The 21,749-nt window shown below is 40.6% G+C and overlaps 1 protein-coding gene across 1 annotated transcript in view; it reads left to right on the top strand.

Annotated features, from left to right (window-relative positions):
- nek11 (NIMA-related kinase 11) overlaps positions 1-21,749 on the top strand; it is a 92,167-nt gene that overhangs the window by 66,738 nt on the left and 3,680 nt on the right. Inside the window, exons 17-18 of the mRNA XM_042423580.1 lie at positions 8,897-8,957; positions 18,557-18,668. Coding sequence (XP_042279514.1) covers positions 8,897-8,957; positions 18,557-18,668 — 173 coding nt within the window. The remainder of the gene's footprint in view (positions 1-8,896; positions 8,958-18,556; positions 18,669-21,749) is intronic.

The following is a 21,749-nucleotide window of genomic DNA, read 5'->3' on the forward strand; positions in this document are numbered from 1 at the left end:
GGGGAACTGGGAGGATGGTGGTGGTTTTAAAGCAGGTTGCAGGGGACAGATTAAAGATGGAGGTAAAAACATCGGCCAGCTCTGTAGTACATGTCTTGAGGGGTCGCCCGGGGGGTGTTATCTGGGCCTGCTGCCTTGCGGGGGTTTACTTATTGAAAATCAATAAAAAAAAAAAAAAGAGCTAAACAAACTCACACACACACACATTTGTGCAGTTATCCTTGGTAAATGGTAAATGGACTGGACTTATATAACACCTCTCATTCACACACACACACACACACACACGGACGGCAGTGGAGCTGCCACGCAAGGCGCCAACCATCAGGAGCAACTTGAGGTTCAGGGTCTTGCTTAAGGACACTTTGACACATAGACAGGAAGAACCGGCGATCGAACCACCGACCCTGCTGTTAGTGGACGGTAGGGATGTACAGAGAGTTACGGTCAGGTTATAGAGAGTCTCTTGAGAGCACTTTGCTTGTGTCAGTAGTTCAGTTTTATCTCTGGGGAACACCCCCAACTCCAGGACTGATTTCCATATTAGGAAATGTGCGTCATGTAGCAGGTGGATGTGACTCCCCTCACTGAGACCTGCTGATAGACGTCACAGCGGAGCAGAGGAGAGACACTGACATAGTGATGTAACCGACCTGCACGCTGGTATCTGACATGTTGGTTTTTTTTCTTCCTGAAAACAAATAATTTTAAAAATATTTGTATGAAACAAATAGTCGTATAAAACCCACTATTTGTGTTTTGCTGAATAATGTATTTGTATTTGGGCACACCCCTAATGGACGACCTGCTCTCCCTCCTGAACCACAACTCAAACCTTAACCAGGACTGAGCTTTGGTCCCAACTGGGAGTACTGGTCCTGACATGGTCAGTGTTTATACCAGAAAACGTCCCAATGAGGTAACAAAAACATACAGTAACACACACACACACACACACACACACACACACACACACACACACACACACCTACAATATGACACATGATGTGAGCAGAGAGGAGAACATAATAGGAGTAACGTGGATTTATATTCAGCTCATCTTCATTATTATCCAGAGATATTATTATGTTTAGCTCTCTAATTAGGGCAGCAGAGTACAGCGTGTGTGTGTGTGTGTGTGTTTATTAGCATTAGCATGGATTAGCATGACACACACGCTGAGGGTTTTGTAGGTGGAAGCTGTGAAGCAGCTTTGATTTCAGCTCTCAGGCATCTCAGCCGGTTTAACGTGTTCGAATGTGATGAGCTGAGTTTGTGTTTGGGCTCAAATTATCATAATAAGATTCTCACACTGAGCGGAGCCTGTAAGTCCTCTAATTAAGAGACTCCACACACACACACACACACACACACACACACACACACACACACACACACACACACACACACAAGGACGCGGCGTTCTGACCTGCTGTTAACTAAGATGCTAATTATTAGCAGCTTATTTCCTGTGAAAGAAAGTAATTTGGAAAGTGCAGTATTGTGTGTTTTTTTTTCAGGCTGTTGTTCAGTTATTAACTTAATTTATACACTTGTGGTGAATTTTAAAAGCACGTTCACAAAGCTGCCTCTTAGAAGATAAAATTAGGACTTGAAAATAATAATCTAACAGGAAAACACACAGATGGAAAAATAACAAGTCAGGAAAAACATCCTGCTGGTTGGAAGGAGGAGAAAAAATTCAGAATTGACGGAGAAAAAAGGAAATAGATTTTTTATGTTGGCTGTTGTTATATTTTGGCTGATAGGTTCACTTTCTCTCTATCAAACACTTCAAATCTAACACAGTTTCACTCAAACATGAACACAAAGACATGAAACACATATTGATATTCAGTCTGAATTAACCTTCCTGAGGATCATTATATCTGATGTTCATCACCAATAAACCTCCATAAATACACTTAGAAACAGAGAAAAAGAAGCTGCAGAATCATCACATTTTAAAGTTATTTTAAAGTTTTCTTCAGTATGACAGTGATCAGTGATGGTTGTCTGAACATCATGCTAACAGCTGATTCACAGGACTGTTAATGGAGACTATCTGACTAAATGTGAACATAGTAGGGATGTGCCTGAATACAAATATGTTATTTGGCAAAGCACAAATAGTGGGTTTTATAAAAAAAAAGTATTTGTATTCGGGAAGAAACCATGTCAAATACCAGTGTGCAGGTCGGTTACATCACTATCTCAGTGTCTCTCCTCTGCTCCGCTGTGACGTCTATCAGCAGGTCTCAACGAGGGGAGTCACATCCACCTGCTACATGACGCACATTTCCTAATATGGACATCAGTCCTGGAGTTGGGGGTGTTCCCCAGAGATAAAACTGAACTACTGACACAAGCAAAGTGCTCCCAAGAGACTCTCCATAACCTGTTGTTCCTCTTCTCCTTTCCACAAAGTTAGGTTGTAAAAAAATAGGCAATAAATGAAAAGTGCAAAGCAAGAATCACCTTTGAAGTTCTTCTACATGTTACAGGCTGTGCTGTCTGTGTGTTATGGGTGTATAAATAGGTAGAGGTCTGTCTGCAATGAGGTGATGAGTAAAGTTTTATCTCAGTAGTCAGCGCAGTCGTCTATGATCTGGGAGACTCCAGTTAGAGACCCGGTGTGGGGACGTCGTCCTTCATAAGGTAGTTTATTCATGAACACTGATTGTAACACTTTAATTTTCTAAAATGAAAAGTGTAATAAAAACAAAAACAGGATTTTTAAGCCTCTTTCTACTTTTATTCAAATACAAATACAAATATTTCTGCTGCCTCAACAAATACAAATACAAATACAGATACTGTCTCTCTGCACATCACTAGAACAAATCTGGTGTAAAAACGAGTTTGAAAGAGAACAGCAGCACATCTGATGACCTTTATGGATCTTTTATTTGTTTATTTATTTGTTTATTTGTTCTGTTGTCTTATTGGTTCAAACAGGCTGATTTGTTGCTGTCAGAGCAGGATTCTAATCATTTAACAGTAATAAATGTTAATAGTCATGTAACAGGATGTAAAGTGCAAACATCACAGAAATATTTGTGCAGGTAAAATGTTCAAACATTAATAATAATAATAATAATAATTTGTCAGCTGTAAGATAAAGTTCATATTATTCTTCTATCAGTAAACAGTCTGAGAGCAACAACACAGGAAGAGTCTGAACTTTGTTCTTCAACATATTTCAGCTCCAAACTTTTATTTGATGCAACGTGTTTGTTAAATAAAGTCCAGACAGTCCGACACATCAGTTACTGACCATCAGTCCATCATAGTGGTCGTTGTGTCGAAATGTGTTTGACACGATTAAACCCAAATATTCATCAGTCATACAGTTTAAAAAGCAGTAAAATCTCTCCAATAATCCCCGAACAACAAGCCACATCAGTCAGCATCAGTCACAGTTCATTCACAACACTTTCAACCTGAAAGACTTTTGCTGTTGAATCAGCATTACTGGATGAACACTGGGATAACTGGGATCAATGGCAGCAGCACTGTGTGGTGAATAAGGTCTTTATATGAAGGTCTCTAACGAGGAGCCAATTAAAACCCTTAAAGAAAGCTCGTAGTGACGTAATCACTGATCACTTTGCATCTTATCTCAGGAATCAGTTGAGAGGCTGCAAACGACCTCGATGTAACAAAACTCACAGTTAACGTGCTCGCTGTCGTATTTATGTTTCTCCGTGACGACGAACGCTGGACTGAACATGAACGACTGACTGTGACGCTGTGGCAGCAGACGGCGACTGGACGCCACGTCCACTGCGGCAAAAGTTAAACCTTTTCTCCTTCACACACTGAGAAACACTTTTCACACATATCTAGAGTGCTTATTTAAATTTCTGCTGAAATAAGCATAAAAATGCATAAAACAGGTGGACAGAAACACACTTTGTGATTCATTCTGCAGCTGAAGGGAAAAGTCAGAACCAATATTTTTCGGTAAACAGCAGCTCTGCATGCTGGGATGATTACAGCCAATTTATCCCACCGGGCTGCTGAAGGGACGAGTCCAATATACCGTCTGCAGAGAGAGAGAGAGAGAGAGAGAGAGAGAGAGAGAGGCAGCTTGTGAAGGCCAGAAGCCAATTTGTGTCTGAGGTTGAGAGAAAGTGGGAAGGCTGAGAGAGATTAAACCTATTTGTCACTGCTGATAGTGATGACAGAGAGAAGAGCAGAGAGGAGGAGAAGAAATGGAGCGAAACTGGAGATTGTGGAGGAGGATAATTAGTGGAGCTGAGCTGCAGAGAGACACAGAAGCTTCTTTTATTCAGCCTCTTCAAGGCGGGAATGTTGCACCATTATTCCGCCTCGCTGTTCTGTATAAAAGGTGCAAACACTGAATGGGAGGCATTATGCTGCCGGCGGCGGCGGCGCAGGAAGTCACAGCGCTGGACTGACGCCGGCGTAAAAAGGGATTAAAGTCGTGTTACACGTCACACCTCTGAGTCCACGACGCCAGCACGCAGCAGGCGGCCATCTTTAACTGCTCTCTATTCAATTAACCTTTTTAATTGCTTCAGCGTGCATTAGTCAGTCACTTGTAAAGCACTTTGAATCGTATTTTATTTGTTTGAAAGTTGTTAAAATATTAAAATGAGAAAAACAATTTATAATAACATGGTAAAAAAACACATTTGCATATTATAATTAGAAAGGTGAGTAAAATATTAGACTTCTTCTTCTTCTTCTTCTTCTTCTTCTTCTTCTTTTTCTTCTTCTTCTTCTTTTTCTTCTTCTTCAGCCTGTAGTTTTCAGAAAAGATGATTTAATACCAGACAGGTGGTGACTTTCCAGTTCACTTCCAGTTAGTTTCCAGTTACTTTTGTTATCTGCATGCAGACTCTATATTATTAACAGAGACAACACAGTGTTTATCACAATGAAAGGTTCGACTATTATGAGAAAACTTCATCATAATAACGAGGAACGTATCTCGACATCAGTCTTGTTAAAATGAGATATTGTCTCATTATGAGGATAAAGATGTGAATCATATTTAACAAGGTTGCAGCTCTGTGTGATTATATAATTATAAATGATCCATCTTCAATAGAATCATTTATATAAACTGATCAGTCTGTATGAATGAAAAGCAGAAACTAAACATGTAAATCATCTTGTGTTTGATGCTTCAGAACATAAAAAGGTTCATTTCAACAACAAACTGACCTGCTTTTAACATTCACAAACAACAAGAAATGTCTGTTCTAGCTTCTGCGACTCACTGAATATGCACAATAGTGTTTCTGCCGCTGGCTCCGCCCCCGAGTTCCTGCTCGCCATCAGGACGTCACGGATTTTAAAATTGCTTCTCAGCTCGAGAAAAGTTTTATAAATATAAAACTTTGATGGATTAAAAACCACTGATACAAAGAGTAATCGCTCTGCTTGTTTGCAGTGTGAGGCGTCCTGTCAACAGTTTTATAAACGTCTCTTTAATAACGGCGGATTTATTCCCTGCAGTACCACGATTGGCCACTGGGAGAAACTGGGAGAAACTGGGAGAAACTGGGAGAAACTGGTGTATCCAGCTCTCTGTAAACGTCCATGATGATACCAGAGTTTGTCTTTGTTTTATGAATGAAGCAGAACACAAGCTGAAGCAGCCGCAGAGTCTGAGTTCGACCAATCAGTGACGGCCAACCCTGAGAAACTAAAACCTCCCCAACATCAGGAACCTCCTTACACCGGGAACCTTCTTACACCTGAACCTTCTTACACCGGGAACCTTCTTATACCAGAAACCTTCTTACACCAGGAACCTTCTTACACCAGGAACCTTCTTACACCAGGAACCTTTCTACACCAGGAACCTTCTTACACCAGAAACCTTCCTACACCAGAAACCGTCCTACACCAGAAACCTTCTTACACCAGGAACCTTCTTACACCAGGAACCTTTCTACACCAGGAACCTTCTTACACCGGAAACCTTCCTACACCAGAAACCTTCTTACACCAGGAACCTTCTTACACCGGAAACCTTCTTACACCAGAAACCTTCTTACACCAGGAACCTTCTTACACCAGAAACCTTCTTACACCAGAAACCTTCTTACACCAGGAACCTTCTTACACCAGGAACCTTTCTACACCAGGAACCTTCTTACACCAGAAACCTTCCTACACCAGAAACCGTCCTACACCAGAAACCTTCTTACACCAGGAACCTTCTTACACCGGGAACCTTCTTACACCAGGAACCCTCTTACACCAGAAACCTTCTTACACCAGAAACCTTCTTACACCAGGAACCTTTCTACACCAGGAACCTTCTTACACCAGAAACCTTCCTACACCAGAAACCTTCCTACACCAGAAACCTTCTTACACCAGAAACCTTCCTACACCAGAAACCTTCCTACACCAGAAACCTTCTTACACCAGAAACCTTCCTACACCAGAAACCTTCCTACACCAGAAACCTTCTTACACCAGAAACCTTCCTACACCAGAAACCTTCTTACACCAGAAACCTTCTTACACCAGGAACCTTACACCAGGAACCTTCTTACACCAGAAACCTTCTTACACCTGAACCTTCTTACACCAGAAACCTTCTTACACCAGAAACCTTCTTACACCAGGAACCTTTTTACAGCAGGAACCTTCTTACACCAGAAACCTTCTTACACCAGAAACCTTCTTACACCAGGAACCTTCTTACACCAGGAACCTTCTTACACCAGGAACCTTCTTACAGCAGGAACCTTCTTACACCAGAAACCTTCTTACACCAGGAACCTTACACCAGGAACCTTACACCAGGAACCTTCTGACACCAGGAACCTTCTGACACCAGGAACCTTACACCAGGAACCTTACACCAGGAACCTTCTTACACCAGAAACCTTCTGACACCAGGAACCTTCTTACACCAGGAACCTTACACCAGGAACCTTACACCAGGAACCTTCCTACACCAGAAACCTTCTGACACCAGGAACCTTCTTACACCAGAAACCTTCTTACAGCAGGAACCTTCTTACACCAGAAACCTTCTTACAGCAGGAACCTTCTTACACCAGAAACCTTCTTACACCAGGAACCTTCTTACACCAGGAACCTTCTTACAGCAGGAACCTTCTTACACCAGGAACCTTCTTACAGCAGGAACCTTCTTACACCAGGAACCTTCTTACAGCAGGAACCTTCTTACACCAGGAACCTTCTTACAGGAACCACATTCAGTCAAACGCAGGTTTAGTCAGCGAGTTTCCTCAGTTTTCTTCCTGCAGTGAGAACATCCTGTGTGACTCTCTGACCATTTAAACATTCAACTAAGATTATTTGAATTTTGTCCATATTTGACAGGAATCACCAGAGTCTGAGGACATGAAGTGTAGCAGCTAACTGTCAGTACAGCAGCTGTCTTTGAGTTTTCTTCAGCGTCTCACCTCCTACTGACCGTCTGTCCTCAGACGTCCACAGACCATCAAATCTTCCACCGTCATGTTCGAGGAGTGTGAACCAACTGTCACTCATTGCAGGAAGCAGGAAGTTCATACTGACCAGACGTCTGTTCTCATCTCGTATCAGTCTGTCCGACTCCCACGCTGACGGCATTCACAGTCAGTCTGTGACAGATTTCATGTCAGCGTGGAAGACGTCTGTTATCACAGCAGAGTGAAGGTTTATCAGAGTTCATTCATGCTTCAAGCTTTAACATCTCATTTATTCTAAAACTATACTTTCAATGATTTACATTTGCTTTCAATGAAAAAGGCACAAAAAACAGTTTGGATTAACTGACTTATAATTTTATTTCGTACATTTTCTGCCATATTTTTGTGTATGAATAGTGACTGAAAAAATATAGAAAATGAGCAGAATGATCCTTTAAGTGGAGAATGACTCACAAAACAAAAACAAAACAGTGGAATAGTCCTTTAATATTGATGTTGATAATATCTAGAAGTCATTGTCAGTGATGATCTGCCGTCTGTTGGTTATATGATATCATATCAACAGAAATGAAAACCATAAATGTTCCTGATTGATTTCCCTCAGTTATGACTGTCAGGAGTGTTGATGGTGACAGCAGAGGGGAGGAGGAGGAGGTTAAATGAAAAATAATATTTACTGTTGCTTCAGTGCTTGTGAGGGCTTCCAGCAGCAGCGTGATGCTGGCTGAGGCTCCGTCCCTCAAGACTTCAACATGACAGCTGATGGACATGAACGTGTCCCATTACACAACGTTCAGGAGGGTTTCTGAACCGCTGGAAGTCCTTCAGTTTATTTATAGAGAACATTTAATAAACAACAAATGTTGACCAAAGTGCCAATCAAATAAAACACAGAAATAATTATGAGGATAAAAAATAAAATGAATAAAAATGACGGGAACAACGGAGGAAACATCCACATGTTTTTATGCACATTTTCAATTTGCACATTAAAGGACCAGTTCACAATGTTTCAAGTGTCTTAAACCAGCAGTCAGTCATCAAATGAACATTAAAGCTGTGTTTCTTGCTGTAATCATTCCTCCTGTTCATACTGACCATTAGAAGATCCCTTCATAATGACCTTAAAATGGAAGTGATGGAGGACAAAATCCACAGTCTGAAGCTAATATGAAGCTTCAGCGTCCAAATGAGTCAAATCAAGTAGATATCTTTCAACGTTACAGTCTTTTTAGTGCCAAAGTTCCTCTTTTTGTTACTATACTTCCACCTGCATGATTGATTACAGACACCTGACTGCTGGTTTAACACACACTGGGAACACTGGGAACACTGGGAACCTGTCTTATACAAAACCTGAGTGGATGTTTGTGTGACAGACTCTGCAGATTAAAAGATAAATGATGACTTCATTGTTCTTGTAGAGACGTTTGATGTGATGTTTGGCGTCTTTGTGTCCTCAGGTCAGTGACCTGGAGGCCATGATGAAGCACATGCAGAAAGTTCTGGAAGAGGATGTGAGTGGTGAGTCACGGTGTTCACTGAGCATGAAATGAATCAAATCATCTCTGAGTGTGTTAATGTGAAATTAAAGATTTTGTATCATTTTGTATTATTTTCATTATTTTAAACATGTTTTACTTTTCATTTTTCAGTTAAAGGACGAATAAACAATCATCAGACACCCAAATGATTACTGAAACAGGTTCTGTTTTCTATAATTGATCATATCTTTCCCCAAAAGACTGAAACTTTGGAAGATTTTCACTGAATTTGACTAATTTGGACGATTGAAGCTTCAGAGAACAAGCACAACGTTTATACAGAGCTGCAGCTTTATTATCTATCGCTGATTAATACACAGCTGCAGTGATTAGTTGCTGACTATTAAATTAATTGCCAACTATTTTGATAATCGAGTCATCATTTTGAGTCACTTTTTAAGAAAAAAAGTCTAAATTCTCTGATTGCAGCTTGTTAATGTGAATATTTTCTGGTTTCTTTAGTCTCTATGACAGTAAACTGAAGACAAAACGTCGTCTTTGGGAAACACTGATCCACATTTTTCACCATTTTCAGACATTTTATGGACCAAACAACTGATTGATTAATAGAGAGAATAATAGACAGATGAATTGATGATGAATATAATCGTTATTTGCTGCCCGTCATGTCTGATTCACTTAAACTGAACTCACTTTATGATAATGATCAGCATGAACAGGAGGAACGATGATGTCAGCTGACTCAACAATTATCATGTCAACATTTAATTACCAAACAATGCATAAAATAAAATAATATATGAATATACTATAAATATATTGATTTAAATGATGCTCCTGACCGGCAGCCACTACATCTTCAGTTCAGTTCCCATGATGCTGTGTGCTTTCTGAGTAAAGTGAGACAAACACACACACACACACACACACACAGTCATGTTTACATCACTTCAGAGGACATTACATTGACTTGCAGTCATTTCCTGGAGACAAACCAAACCTTAATATAACCCTAAACTAACCTTTGAACCAAGTCTTCAACCTAAAATTAATCATTTATATTATTATATATATTATATATATATACTACATTTGCTTTTTGTCCCCATAAGGGAGGCGAGTCCCCACAACATGAGGAATACCTGTACACACACACTGGTAATGATGCTGTTTGTTGACGTTGCTTCAGATCAGATTCAACCTGAATGAAAATGAAACCAAGTGAACGTCAACACACACTGCAATAGTTCCGAGTTTATTCGTGAAATGTGCAAATATCTGAGTGCAGAAAATTATTTTTCCCCTCATGGTGCAACTGCAGCAGGAGAGTTTAGAAACCCCTCTACTTCCTCCTCCTCCTCCTCCTCCTCTTCCTCCTCCTCATCAGTCTTCAGTTCCTGTTGGCCTGGTTCAGTCACAGACTGCTCTGCTGTGGCTTCTGTTTGTTTCGCTCCACTGACCTCAGAACAGTTCACCTGGAAATCAAACTTTGTCCGTTCTCCTCCTGTCGAAGGAAACGGTGACTCCTCATCCTCCTCCTCCTCCTCCTCCTCCTCCTCTTCCTCCTCCTCCTCCCCCTCCTCCTCCTGCTGCTGTACACACATATACACTCACTTTATTAGGAACACTTGTGTATCTAACACCATCCAACACAACAGCTCTGCCATAAATTGTACATTTACTATATTGGAAATATCGTGTGTTTTATATATTTTGCTCCCCACATGTATGTTAATGGAATGGACAAAATATTAGAAACTCACCGCCCACTACAACATGAATAATAAACATTAAGTAGAATTATCACCTCTCTGACAACGTCTACAAAAACTGAAACTGTATAAACTTCATACATGTAGAACTTATAGCAGAGCTGCTGTCTTGCTGCATTAGATTGTACAGCTGATCATAATAAAGTGACCAATGAGAAATCAAAGCTCCTGAAATGTTTCACCACAGAAACATGAAGCTGGAACTTTGCTCCAGAGACGATTAATCACATTAATCGCATTAGCACTGATATCACATTAATCTGATTAATCTGATTAATCTGATTAATCAGATTAATGTGATATCAGTGCTGCTGTCAGGTCACATGACCTCATTAATGTGAGAAATGTACAGCGGGCTGCATGAACCAATCAGAACTCAGACTGTTAACTTAAAGCTGTCCTGATGAAAGTTGAAAAACTGTGATAGAAATTTTTTTTTTTTTAAAGTCAAATTTATATATAGAAGTTAAATCTGGAGGAATTGATCCACTTATTATCATCAGAAACAAGTAGTGAACATCATCAGCTTTTAAGGTGATATGTTGAACTTATTTCCACATCCAGCAGTTACGAAGCAACATTATCATCCATGTGGAGTCGTGTTTCTGTCCAATATTCACTCTCTTTTAACTCTGTTTTTGCTCTCTACCAACTCCTGAGGGAAATATTTGGCTCTTTAGCTGCTAAATGATCGACCCAGTCGCCAGAACAAAACGTTGGCATTGAACGTTTCTGCAAACCACAGAAACGTTGAATATATACATTTCAACATGTGAAATACGTATCATATCAACATTTCCTTCTACCCGTTGAATAATGATGTGTTATGGTGTGACAACGCTGTGGTTAAGGTCTGGTTAGGGTTAGGGGAAAGATCATGGTTTGGGTCAAAATAAAAATAAAAAATAAAATAAAAACGGCCGATGTCTCACTCGCCACAAAAACGGCTGCAAATGTCCTGACGTCTCGCTAAAAACACCCGCTGTAGTCAGTGGAAACAGGAAGCGGACATCGGTTTCGGTTTCGAGGTGGTCTCGAACCTTCTTCTCTGCTGATTTCCAACAAACTTACTAACCATCCACCTGCTCCTCCTCCTCCTGCTATACAGGAGAGATCAACTCATATAGATCACATGTGAACTACGTCACTTTACAAATGTTGAGATGATACGTATTGTTGAAATGTTAATATGCTACATATTTCACGTGTTGAAACGTAGATATTCAACGTTTCTGTGGTTTGCAGAAACGTTCAATGCCTACGTTTTATTCTGGCGAGCAGGCTGAAATGCTCCACTGTGTTCACCAGCTAGTCTACAGCTAACTGTTAGCAGGTAGTGTTCAGCGGCTTTTTACAGCTTATTCTCTCTGAAAACGACGCTATGAGACGCTGAGAGTGAACCAGAACAGACAGATAAACAATGAGCTGAAACTCACTATAAAGGCTCTGGGAAACTTTTACAAATACAAAACTTTCATGGATTAAAAATTCATAACACAAAGAGTAAATATTGAACTCATTTGCAGTCGGAGGCGTCCTGTCGTGTCTTTTATAATGGAGGTCTCTGAGGTCAGTATGTGTGATCAGTAAGGTGTGGTGGGGGTGTTGTGTAGGTCTGGACTCTTCTCTCTACAGCCGGTAATAACAACAGGAAGTTAAAAGAAGGTGAAGAACAGATGTTCCTCACCAGCTGCAGAAGTTTTGTTGACTGTGTCTGAATGTGAGCTCCTTTGTTCTCTTTTCACGTTAAATGATTCTCTGCTAGATTATGTTTGTTTTTGCTAATTCTTATTGATTTGAGGCATGAATATTGAGTTGGTTGTTTATTAGGAACATGTTTATTCTGTTGTTACTCAGATAAAATCATCAGTGTTCATCGTCACCCGTCCACCAGTGTTTTACTGGTATAAAACAGGAACATTAAGAATATAGATCTGGTTCTCTGCAGGTGAGGTTGATGCGTCTGTTTAGAGAATCTGAATGAAGGAAAACTAATTATTCTGTCTGACTTGTTGCAGCTCTGAATAAAAAACATACAGTTGAGTTTAATGGAAACGTTCTATTAAGATGCAAATCAAACCTTCTGAAATGTTTTGGCATCTGAATACAAACATTTAAATTTATTCAGATTGTTCTGTGTCGACTTTATAAATTCTTCAGTTAGATGTGAAAACGCAGACGACAATTAAATGAGTCATAAATAAAAAGTTGATACTTTTCAGACTGAAACATCATAAATATGAACGAACGTGTCTGTTTATTCATGAATTTCACTCATGTTCTATTTATGTACATATTTCTACATGTATGTGCACATGTTGTGTTTACGCGTAATGCCGGTTGCCGTGGTTACGGACAAATCAAATGAGAAAGCCACCAGCTGTCTGATGGTCTGTTAACATGAGAACTCTTTGTTTTCTTCAGTCTGATCTTGAAGAGTTTATTTTCTAGTCCCATTAAAGGTGGATGATGATGATGATGATGATGATGATGATGATGATGATGGCTGTGCAGCATTACGATGAGTTCCCTCCAGTTTGGCTTGAATAGAAGCTTCTTCATAAATATCCAACAAATGTGAAACTTCCTCGTCTCTCCATCGTTCCCAGTCATCGTTGTTGTTGTTCTCCTCAATGATTATGTTAATGAGCTGTGAGGTGCCGACACTGAGACCGTGTCCAAACACTAAACTGACTAAATTCATAAACACATCTTCGTCTCTCCATCCAGACTAAAACGGAGCTTTTCCAAAACATCCTCCAGAGTGGGTAGACGTGAAAACGTCGGCTTGGTGTTTGTTGTGTGTTCAGAGAAAACTGAGCTTTGTAGAAACGCCGTCAGATCACTGATAGAACTGATGGCGGCAGAAACGCAGCGTTTCATTGGATGAAGAAGAAGAAGAAACTGCGAAACTGAGAAGAGTCTAGATGGTAAACTTACCCTAACCCTACACGACACCCCCTGACCCCTAACCCTAACCCCAACCCTAACCCTAACCCTAACCCTAACCACCCCCTCCTCATGCCTAAACCTGACCCCTAACCCCAACCCTAACTCTAACCCTAACCACCCCCTCCTCATGCCTAAACCTGACCCCTAACCCTAACCCCAACCCTAACCCTAACCCTAACCCTAACCACCCCCTCCTCATGCCTAAACCTGACCCCTAACCCTAACCCCAACCCTAACCCTAACCCTAACCCTAACCACCCCCTCCTCATGCCTGATATACTTGGCAGAACGGAAACAGTATACTGTTTCTTCTTCACTGGATTTCTGTCTGTCTTTTGCACATGCACAGTAGGAGGAGAATTACCCGTTTTTGTGATTTAAAAGACGGAGGTTATTTGCAGAAATGAGCTGAAGCTCCTGCTGTGGACTCATGTCGTCCTAGAATTCATCCGGCTTAATGTAGACGTGGTGTGAGGCTGATGTGTGTCATTATCATCCTTGTAGGGGAGTAATAACTCAGCAATGTAGCTGGGCGCTAATGATGTCATCATTAATGTCAAATGCACTAGCATTGATGTCAGCATTATCATTGTGACCAAATGACATGATTTGGTTGGTCTGTTCAGCGGTGGATATGTTTCCATCTGGTGTTACAGTTTCTCTCTATAACTGAACTATTAAGTAAACACCAGACACACTGTTCCCCTGTTTTCACTCATGTGCTCGTTTAGAAAGCTGCTGGTATTAAATATCATTAACTCAAGTCATCACAGCTGGAACACAATTAACACACAATTCCCCTGAGAGTCCAAACTGTTCACAGACCAATCAGAAGTTCAGGATAGAGATATAACAGAGGTCAGAGGTCAGTTCACCCACAAAGACCTGAGGCAGAATAAATGTGATTTCTTTCTTTATGTACACAAAAACTGTTTTTTTTTATTGGTTTACATTGATAAATACATGGAAATTATTTTATTGTATTCTACTTTCTGTATCAGTTGCATATTTTTACTTCATTTACTCTACATGTACTACAGTACACTGAGGAATTAAAAATGTTGAAACTAGCTGTGTCTCAAATCACACACTTCTGTTAGTACACTTTCATGTAGTACACTGTGTACACTATGTACTTACTGGCGTTGTGCGTGAATTTCTACAGGGTAGTGTGTTGTGCACTTACTGGAAATCGCAAATTAGCATTAGCTAGCGTTAGCATTCATGTTATCATTCACACTACCAAATCATTACAGACTGCTAAATGAACCCAAAAAACATACTGATGGCTTATATCCAACAACAGTATAGTGGTGCTTAGTGCTAAAAAACACACATATAACTTACATTTGTACAATGTGGTGATGTTCACTGTAGTTACAACATACCCTTCCACTACGTAGCCAAGATGGCGACCGTCTAGGGCGAGACGTGTCCATAGTTCCACACTCAACTTTTTGACCGTTTTGAGTGCACCATCCGGGTTCTCACAGTGCATTTTTCCATACTTCTCAGTGTGAACGCACTTATGCACTCAAAATGTTAAGTGTAAGTACAGAAGTATGTGATCTGAGACACAGCACGTGTCTTTATATTGTGATGTAAAGAGAATCAGCACCATCACTGACTGCAGTATCCGGTTTTTACAGTCGTGTTTTGAACGGATCTCAGCAGTGATCAATGATGGTTTTGTTGTGTTTGTGTATTTGATGTCTGGAGGCAAAGTTTGGTTTGGATGTCAGATTAAATGGTTCTGAGTGGAGAGTTTGTGAAGTTTGTGAAGATGAGTGTGCAGTTATGCATCTGTGTTTAGGGTTTTGGGAAATGGAGAGTAAAACTGTAACATGATCTGTATCTGTATAATGATATCTGATCAATGGATCTTAGCTTATATTCCTGGTATTAAATGTGTTCTTGTCTCCTCAGTTGTGCTCGCACTCTGATCACATCTCAGTATGTAAATGACTCGTGCGGAGCTGGTGGTGTCATCAACAGACATGTCGTGTCCCAGATCAAAGAAACTGCTGCCATGAACGGAGGTCATTCACGGTTTATGAGGGAAGACTTCCAGCTGCTGCTGCTGCTACTTGGAGTTTTTACGGAGCTCGCGTTAGCTGGCAGGAAGAGGTGGAGCTAGGTGACCTTTCAACTTAGTGACGTCACGCTGTACAGATTATATTTACAGTGCGAGCCTGAACACCTCCAGATGTTGTCTGACTGATCTGATCACAATGTGTTGTGAGTTATTTACTTTATTGTATTGTATATGTATATTTTATTGTTTTTTTATCGTGCTATCGACCCCCCTGAGCTGTGTCCTTAATAAAGAACTGAGTGCATTTACAGCTGAACATTTACATCCAGATACCAGGTGTAAACGGGGTACATGCAGTATGTCCTGATCTTATTCCCGCCTCTCAGAGGATGAACTCTTTAGACTAGCGCCACCGTCAGGACAAACTTTACAGTTTTATCTCCACTGCTGCTGAGACTCACTGCTGACGTCTATGTTTCTACCTGCAGGTCAGATGTTTGTTGCTGGTTGTTTCCTTCTGTGTTTTAATGAAAACTGAAGGAACCTGTTCAGCACATTTTCTTGTCCTCATGGTCAGGTCATTGTTCACGTTAAGCTACGCTGGGATTATTGTTCCCTCAAGGACCCTCGGTAACGGACCACAGCCTCAGCACTGATACACAGCCATTAAATCCTCTGATATTTAGCTTCTTGTAAATGGACAAAAGACCCGGAGCAGCTCAGAGGCCATTATCCTGATTTACTGCCCCGTCGTTAGCTGTTAAACTGCAGCTCAGACTCACTTTGTGCTGCGTTGGTGTTTCAGACTGAAGCCTGAAGAAAACAGCAGCAGCTTTGTTTTTATTCAGCGGATCAGTTTGAACTGAACAGATAAGATTCAGTCTGAATTTGAACGTCTTTAAACTGCAGCATCAGAGATTTGCAATGGGTTTAATTAAAGGCATTATCATCACTATTGTGATTACCACTGCTCTTATTATTAATTAAACGTATTCACTATCATTTTTCATTGTTTGATGTTTATATTGTGAGCGATGTGCAGGCTTCGGTTTGCATATCTAGATGTTTGGTTTGATGATATATTATTGTCATTATGTGTTTTATGTAGTTTCCCCATGTTCCCCTCACATTAAAGCTGAAGCTGGAGCGCTCTGGTGGCCACAGAGACCTTCGTTGCATGTCAATGTTTTAAAAACTAAGAATTACAACCACATTAATCAATAATATCATCTAGAAAAGATACTTGCTGTCACTGCTGACAGCTTGCACTTTAGACATTTGAAATAGTTGAAATCTGACATTGAAGTTTCACTGATAAATGTGATAAATTGTAGTAAAGAGTCAGTTGACTTAAACCTGCAGTGCCGAACTTTTACATATAAATGAACCAAACAAGTTCACACATTGCTGATTAAACCTTTCACCACCAGATAAATCTCTCTGTATTTCACAGTATACAGAGTTTTTAACCTGGTGTTGGGTTTGACATTCCAGCGCTGGCTGGATGAATCATACTGAGCATGCTCAGTAGAGACTTCCACCGGCCGAGCGGCTAACTTCCAGTTAGCTCTGTGCTAACTTGAATGGGGATAAAATAATTTAATTGTGCAGCTGTTGTTATCGGACCGAATGGATCAAATGCTGATAATGAAATGAATCATTGTGTGACGCTCAAAACAATTTAACAATTTAACAGCAGCGACAGCAGAGTCTATGACGTAAACACGTGTCAACAGTGTTTCTGTAATTACTCTCACTGCCAGAAGGGGGAGACAAAAGTCCTGCACTGAAGCTTTAAAGTAGTTCTGGATGAAAGCAACTGAAGTGTCGGTTGACGTGCTGTAAGTGGAAGTGCTGAAAGATGAAGTTTCAGTGTGAATGTGAGCAATGAATCAGGTTAACGTACCAGTTGAAGTGTAATCACTGAAAACAGAATAACTTTGAGTTAAAGAACAATAGATGGAGGTGGAACTGAAGGCAGTTGGAAAGACATTTGTTGAAGGAAAAGAAGAGATAAAAATAGTTTAAATGTCTTTTGAGGGTGTGAGAGGTGAAAGCAGTTAAATCGTCAGTTGAAGAGTGAAAGACGAAAACAACTGACTTGACTGAAGTGGTTCAGAAATGTCAGTTGAAGTGTTGGAGACGCTTCAGTTGTCTGCACTTCACTGTCAGATGAAGTGTGAGATCCGGATGGTTACATGAGGAATAACAGTTAGTGAACTGGTGAAAGCAGTTGAAGTGTCGGTGAGCAGCAGAAACTGTGATCATCGCTGTGAGGTCATCAGCTCATTAACATTCAGAGCTCACTAACATTCAGAGCTCGTTAACATTCAGAGCTCGTTAACATTCAGAGTTCGTTAACGTTCAGAGCTCGTTGCAGCTCCGAGCTTCTCATAATCAGGAGCCTCGTTAAGATTCTGAGCTCATTAAGATTCAAAGATCATTAAGAGTCTCAACCTGTCGAGATTCCAAACATCTTCATCTCACACGTCTCATGTAAGGATGATCCCATCTTGACTTCCTGTCTCCGTCTCCTCTCCTGAACTCTGAGCTCATATTTCTGTTTTATCAGCAGATTAGAAGATATGTTTTATAACTTTTTTGGGAAATCAGAAAATCAGACTCCTGGGAGTCAGCAGAGATGTAGGAATAATGTGAGTTTATACTCTGGCAGCAGCAGCAGATATCCTGCCATTATAATCCCATTAGATCACCTCCATCGACTCCACTGACTCTCCACTCTGTTTATTAACGGAAGCAGAGAGGAGAGAATATAGAGCAGAGTGTTAATGGAATATGATCATTAACTCAGTTTCATTCAGGTTTGTCTTTATTCTCTTGTTCCTGTCTGTAATCCAGGAGACCCACCAGAGCCTGAGACCCCTCAGACCCCTCAGAGCCCTCAGACCCCTCAGGGGCCCCCGATGATCAACAGCGGCCTGCTGGAGACCAGAATCCACCGTCTGAGAGAGTGAGTCATCGATAACATGCTAGCAAACTGTACTTAATGTATTTGCCACCAGGTGAATGGTAAATGGACTGTACTTGTATAGCGCCTTTCTAGTCCTCTGACCACTCAAAGCACTTTTACACTACAGATCACATTCATCCATTCACACACATTCATACGCTGAGCGGCTACTAACAAGGTCCCAACCTGCCCGTCAGAGGAAGTAGTAGTGTATATAAAACAGGTAGTGTATCCTACCTCTGTGAAACTAAAGTCAGGACTGAGAAGGAGAAGCTTCGCCACGTCTTGACATCTTGACTTCACCAAAGTCATGATGTCACTTCCTGTCTTTCTTTGTGTTCCTGGAGTGTATTTTCCATATTCTCAGACCTCTCGGCTCCTCTACAGCAGCTTTGTTGTGCCTACAGATTAGACAGATACATGTTGCTGTTCCACAGTCTCGAGAAATTCACCATAACAATAAGAACATCTCTTAAATATTATTATTAATATTATAGCCTCCACTGTTATTTGAAATGTCCTCAATAAAAAAAATAAGATCCGACTTCACAGAAATAGTTTCCTCCTGTTGTTATGAAGTAGATTCATTATGCAGCCAGGAGGACGTGATTGTGTTCATATAGTCTGATCTCACATCTCTCCTCTCTCTGAACGTCGTTTCCCAGCAGGTCAGGACTCCTCTGGAGCTCCTGGATACAGAGTCAGGAGTGATTCTTGAGTGAAGAAAGTTGACTCTTGGTCCTAAAATCTGAATCAAAAACACGTCACCTCGAAGGTTTTCGTCCAGTCAGTAGTGACTTCCTGTTCTGTCTCTGCTGACTCGTCTCTGGACTATATTTGACTATATTTGACTATATTTCTATTGAACACGACTGTAAAAATGACCCGAAGTTCGACTTTGATTCTGACTTTGCACATCGTCGAGTTTTGTCTTTCTGGTTTCGAGGTCTCAGCTCAGATTTAAGCTCCGTGTCTCTGTGAGCGTCTGTGAAAGTTTAATTTAAAATAATCCAATTATTCCAGAGAAGAGATCCTCCCCGGAGCCGCGGTCTATCGCTGTGGATCCGAGTGTGATATGAAGCAGATTCAGTTTGTTTGTGCAGATTAAAATGAAAATAAACACCCAGCGAGCAGAAACAAAGCTCTTCCCTCCAAAAAACAACAATAGAGAACAAATATTTGGACAAACAGGAATTAAATGTAAAGTCACAGCATGATGGAATACAGTAGAAACGAATTAAAACCTAAATCCATCAAACAGTTTATTTCTCTCATTTATTCACTCCCTCGCTCACCGTCTCATTAGCTCTCACCTGCTGTTACAGGTGTGCCAGAGTTTAACTAATGAATGAACACACACACACACACACACACACACACACAACATAACTCACATTATAAACTGCAGATGGATCCACAGATCATCATCCTGCAGCAAAACACATAAAAACACCAAACCGACTGCTGTGGATTCATCCACCGCTGAAAAATAATCCCCAACAAATACACTGTTTCCTCCTGTTAAAACTACAGTGACCAGCTGTTTGAGGAAATTAATATTTTGAAACTATATATTTGTGAGCTGTTTTTAAAGGTTTACATCTTCAAAAGGAAGAGACACTGAGAAGAGAAGGAGGAAAATGTTGTTTTGAGTCTTTTAATGAGACTTTTAACATTAAAGGACACATATTCTGCACATTTCCAGCTCTATATTTATATTCTGGGGCTCTACTGGAATATCTTTGCATGATTTCCAGTTAAAAACTCCTTATTTATCTTCTACTGGTCCTTTATGCAGCCCCTCAGTTCAGCCTCTGTCTGAAACAGGCCGTTTTAGCTCCTGTCTCTTTAAGGCCCCGCCCTCCTGATTAGCCCACTCTGTTCTGATTGGTCAGCTTCAGGAAGCTTCCTCTGGCTCCGGAGGCTACGTAAACAAACTATAGTAGCAGGATTTCACTTCTTTTTCTCCTTCTTTACTCCAAATGTCAACTTCTCAAATCCATCCGTACATGTTGGAGCTGAACAACACATGGAAACACCTTAGCAACCACCTTAGCAACCACCTTAGCAACAAAACCTACAGAACAGACGGCTATTTGTGAGCATGTGAGAACCATCTGATGTCATCACGAGGAGGAAGTACAGGTTAAAGCCCTGGGCTTTGACTTGCAGGCAGCATTCCTACATACATTCACCTCCAGTCACCTCATGTTTAACATCCGACATCAGAACAAGAAAATAAATAACAGAAAACCACAAAAAGTAAAAATGTTCCCTTTAAGAAGAATATAAACTAACACCAGACTGATGCTTTAAAAGTTGTATTTTGGTGACCTGAGCAGGATGCGACTGTCTCACAGATGTATAACTGATTAAAATATAAGGATGATGTAACAATATTCAATCTGTAGAAAGATCATAATGAGTATAACGAGCTATGCTGTGATTTAACAGGATTTCATAAACACAGCTGAGCGTCTGCAGAGACCAGCTTATAGAAAGAAAACATCTCCAGAACAAACCAATCAATCAACAAATGAAATATTCTGACCTGCAGTCTATCATGAAGCAATAATAACACTAAACCTAGTTCTTTAATAGAGAGGGAGGCAGCATTCTCTAAATATTTTCATCAAGTCTTCTCAGATGTCAGCAGGACGCGGTGGGCTTCCTGTTGATGAAGCGTGCTGCCGTTAATGTCAGTGCAAGGTTGAGCAACATCAGTGTGTTCAGTACTTTCATGCCAAAAACAGCAGAAACTCAACACACATGGAAATGACCAAGAAGCAGAAAAGATGAACTTGTTATTGACTATATTTTGGTGACACAGTAACTGTCCTCGGGTCTGTTGTTGTGTGGCGTCTGATGTGTTTTCTTGGTCTTCGTTAGGATCAGCAGCAGCCGTCTGGATGAGTGGAAGTTATTTTGTTAGAGAACCTGAGAGGAGACAGTTAAAGTTTCTCTAATCATGCGCAGACATGAATCCTTTGATTCTTGTTGTTTGAAGATGACATTTTACAGACTTTATTGATTTGAAGTGGCTGTTAAAAGTTGAACTCTGAGACTGAAATTACACCGATA

The sequence above is a fragment of the Thunnus maccoyii genome, chromosome 10, assembly GCF_910596095.1.
Source record: "Thunnus maccoyii chromosome 10, fThuMac1.1, whole genome shotgun sequence".
Lineage (NCBI taxonomy): Eukaryota > Metazoa > Chordata > Actinopteri > Scombriformes > Scombridae > Thunnus > Thunnus maccoyii.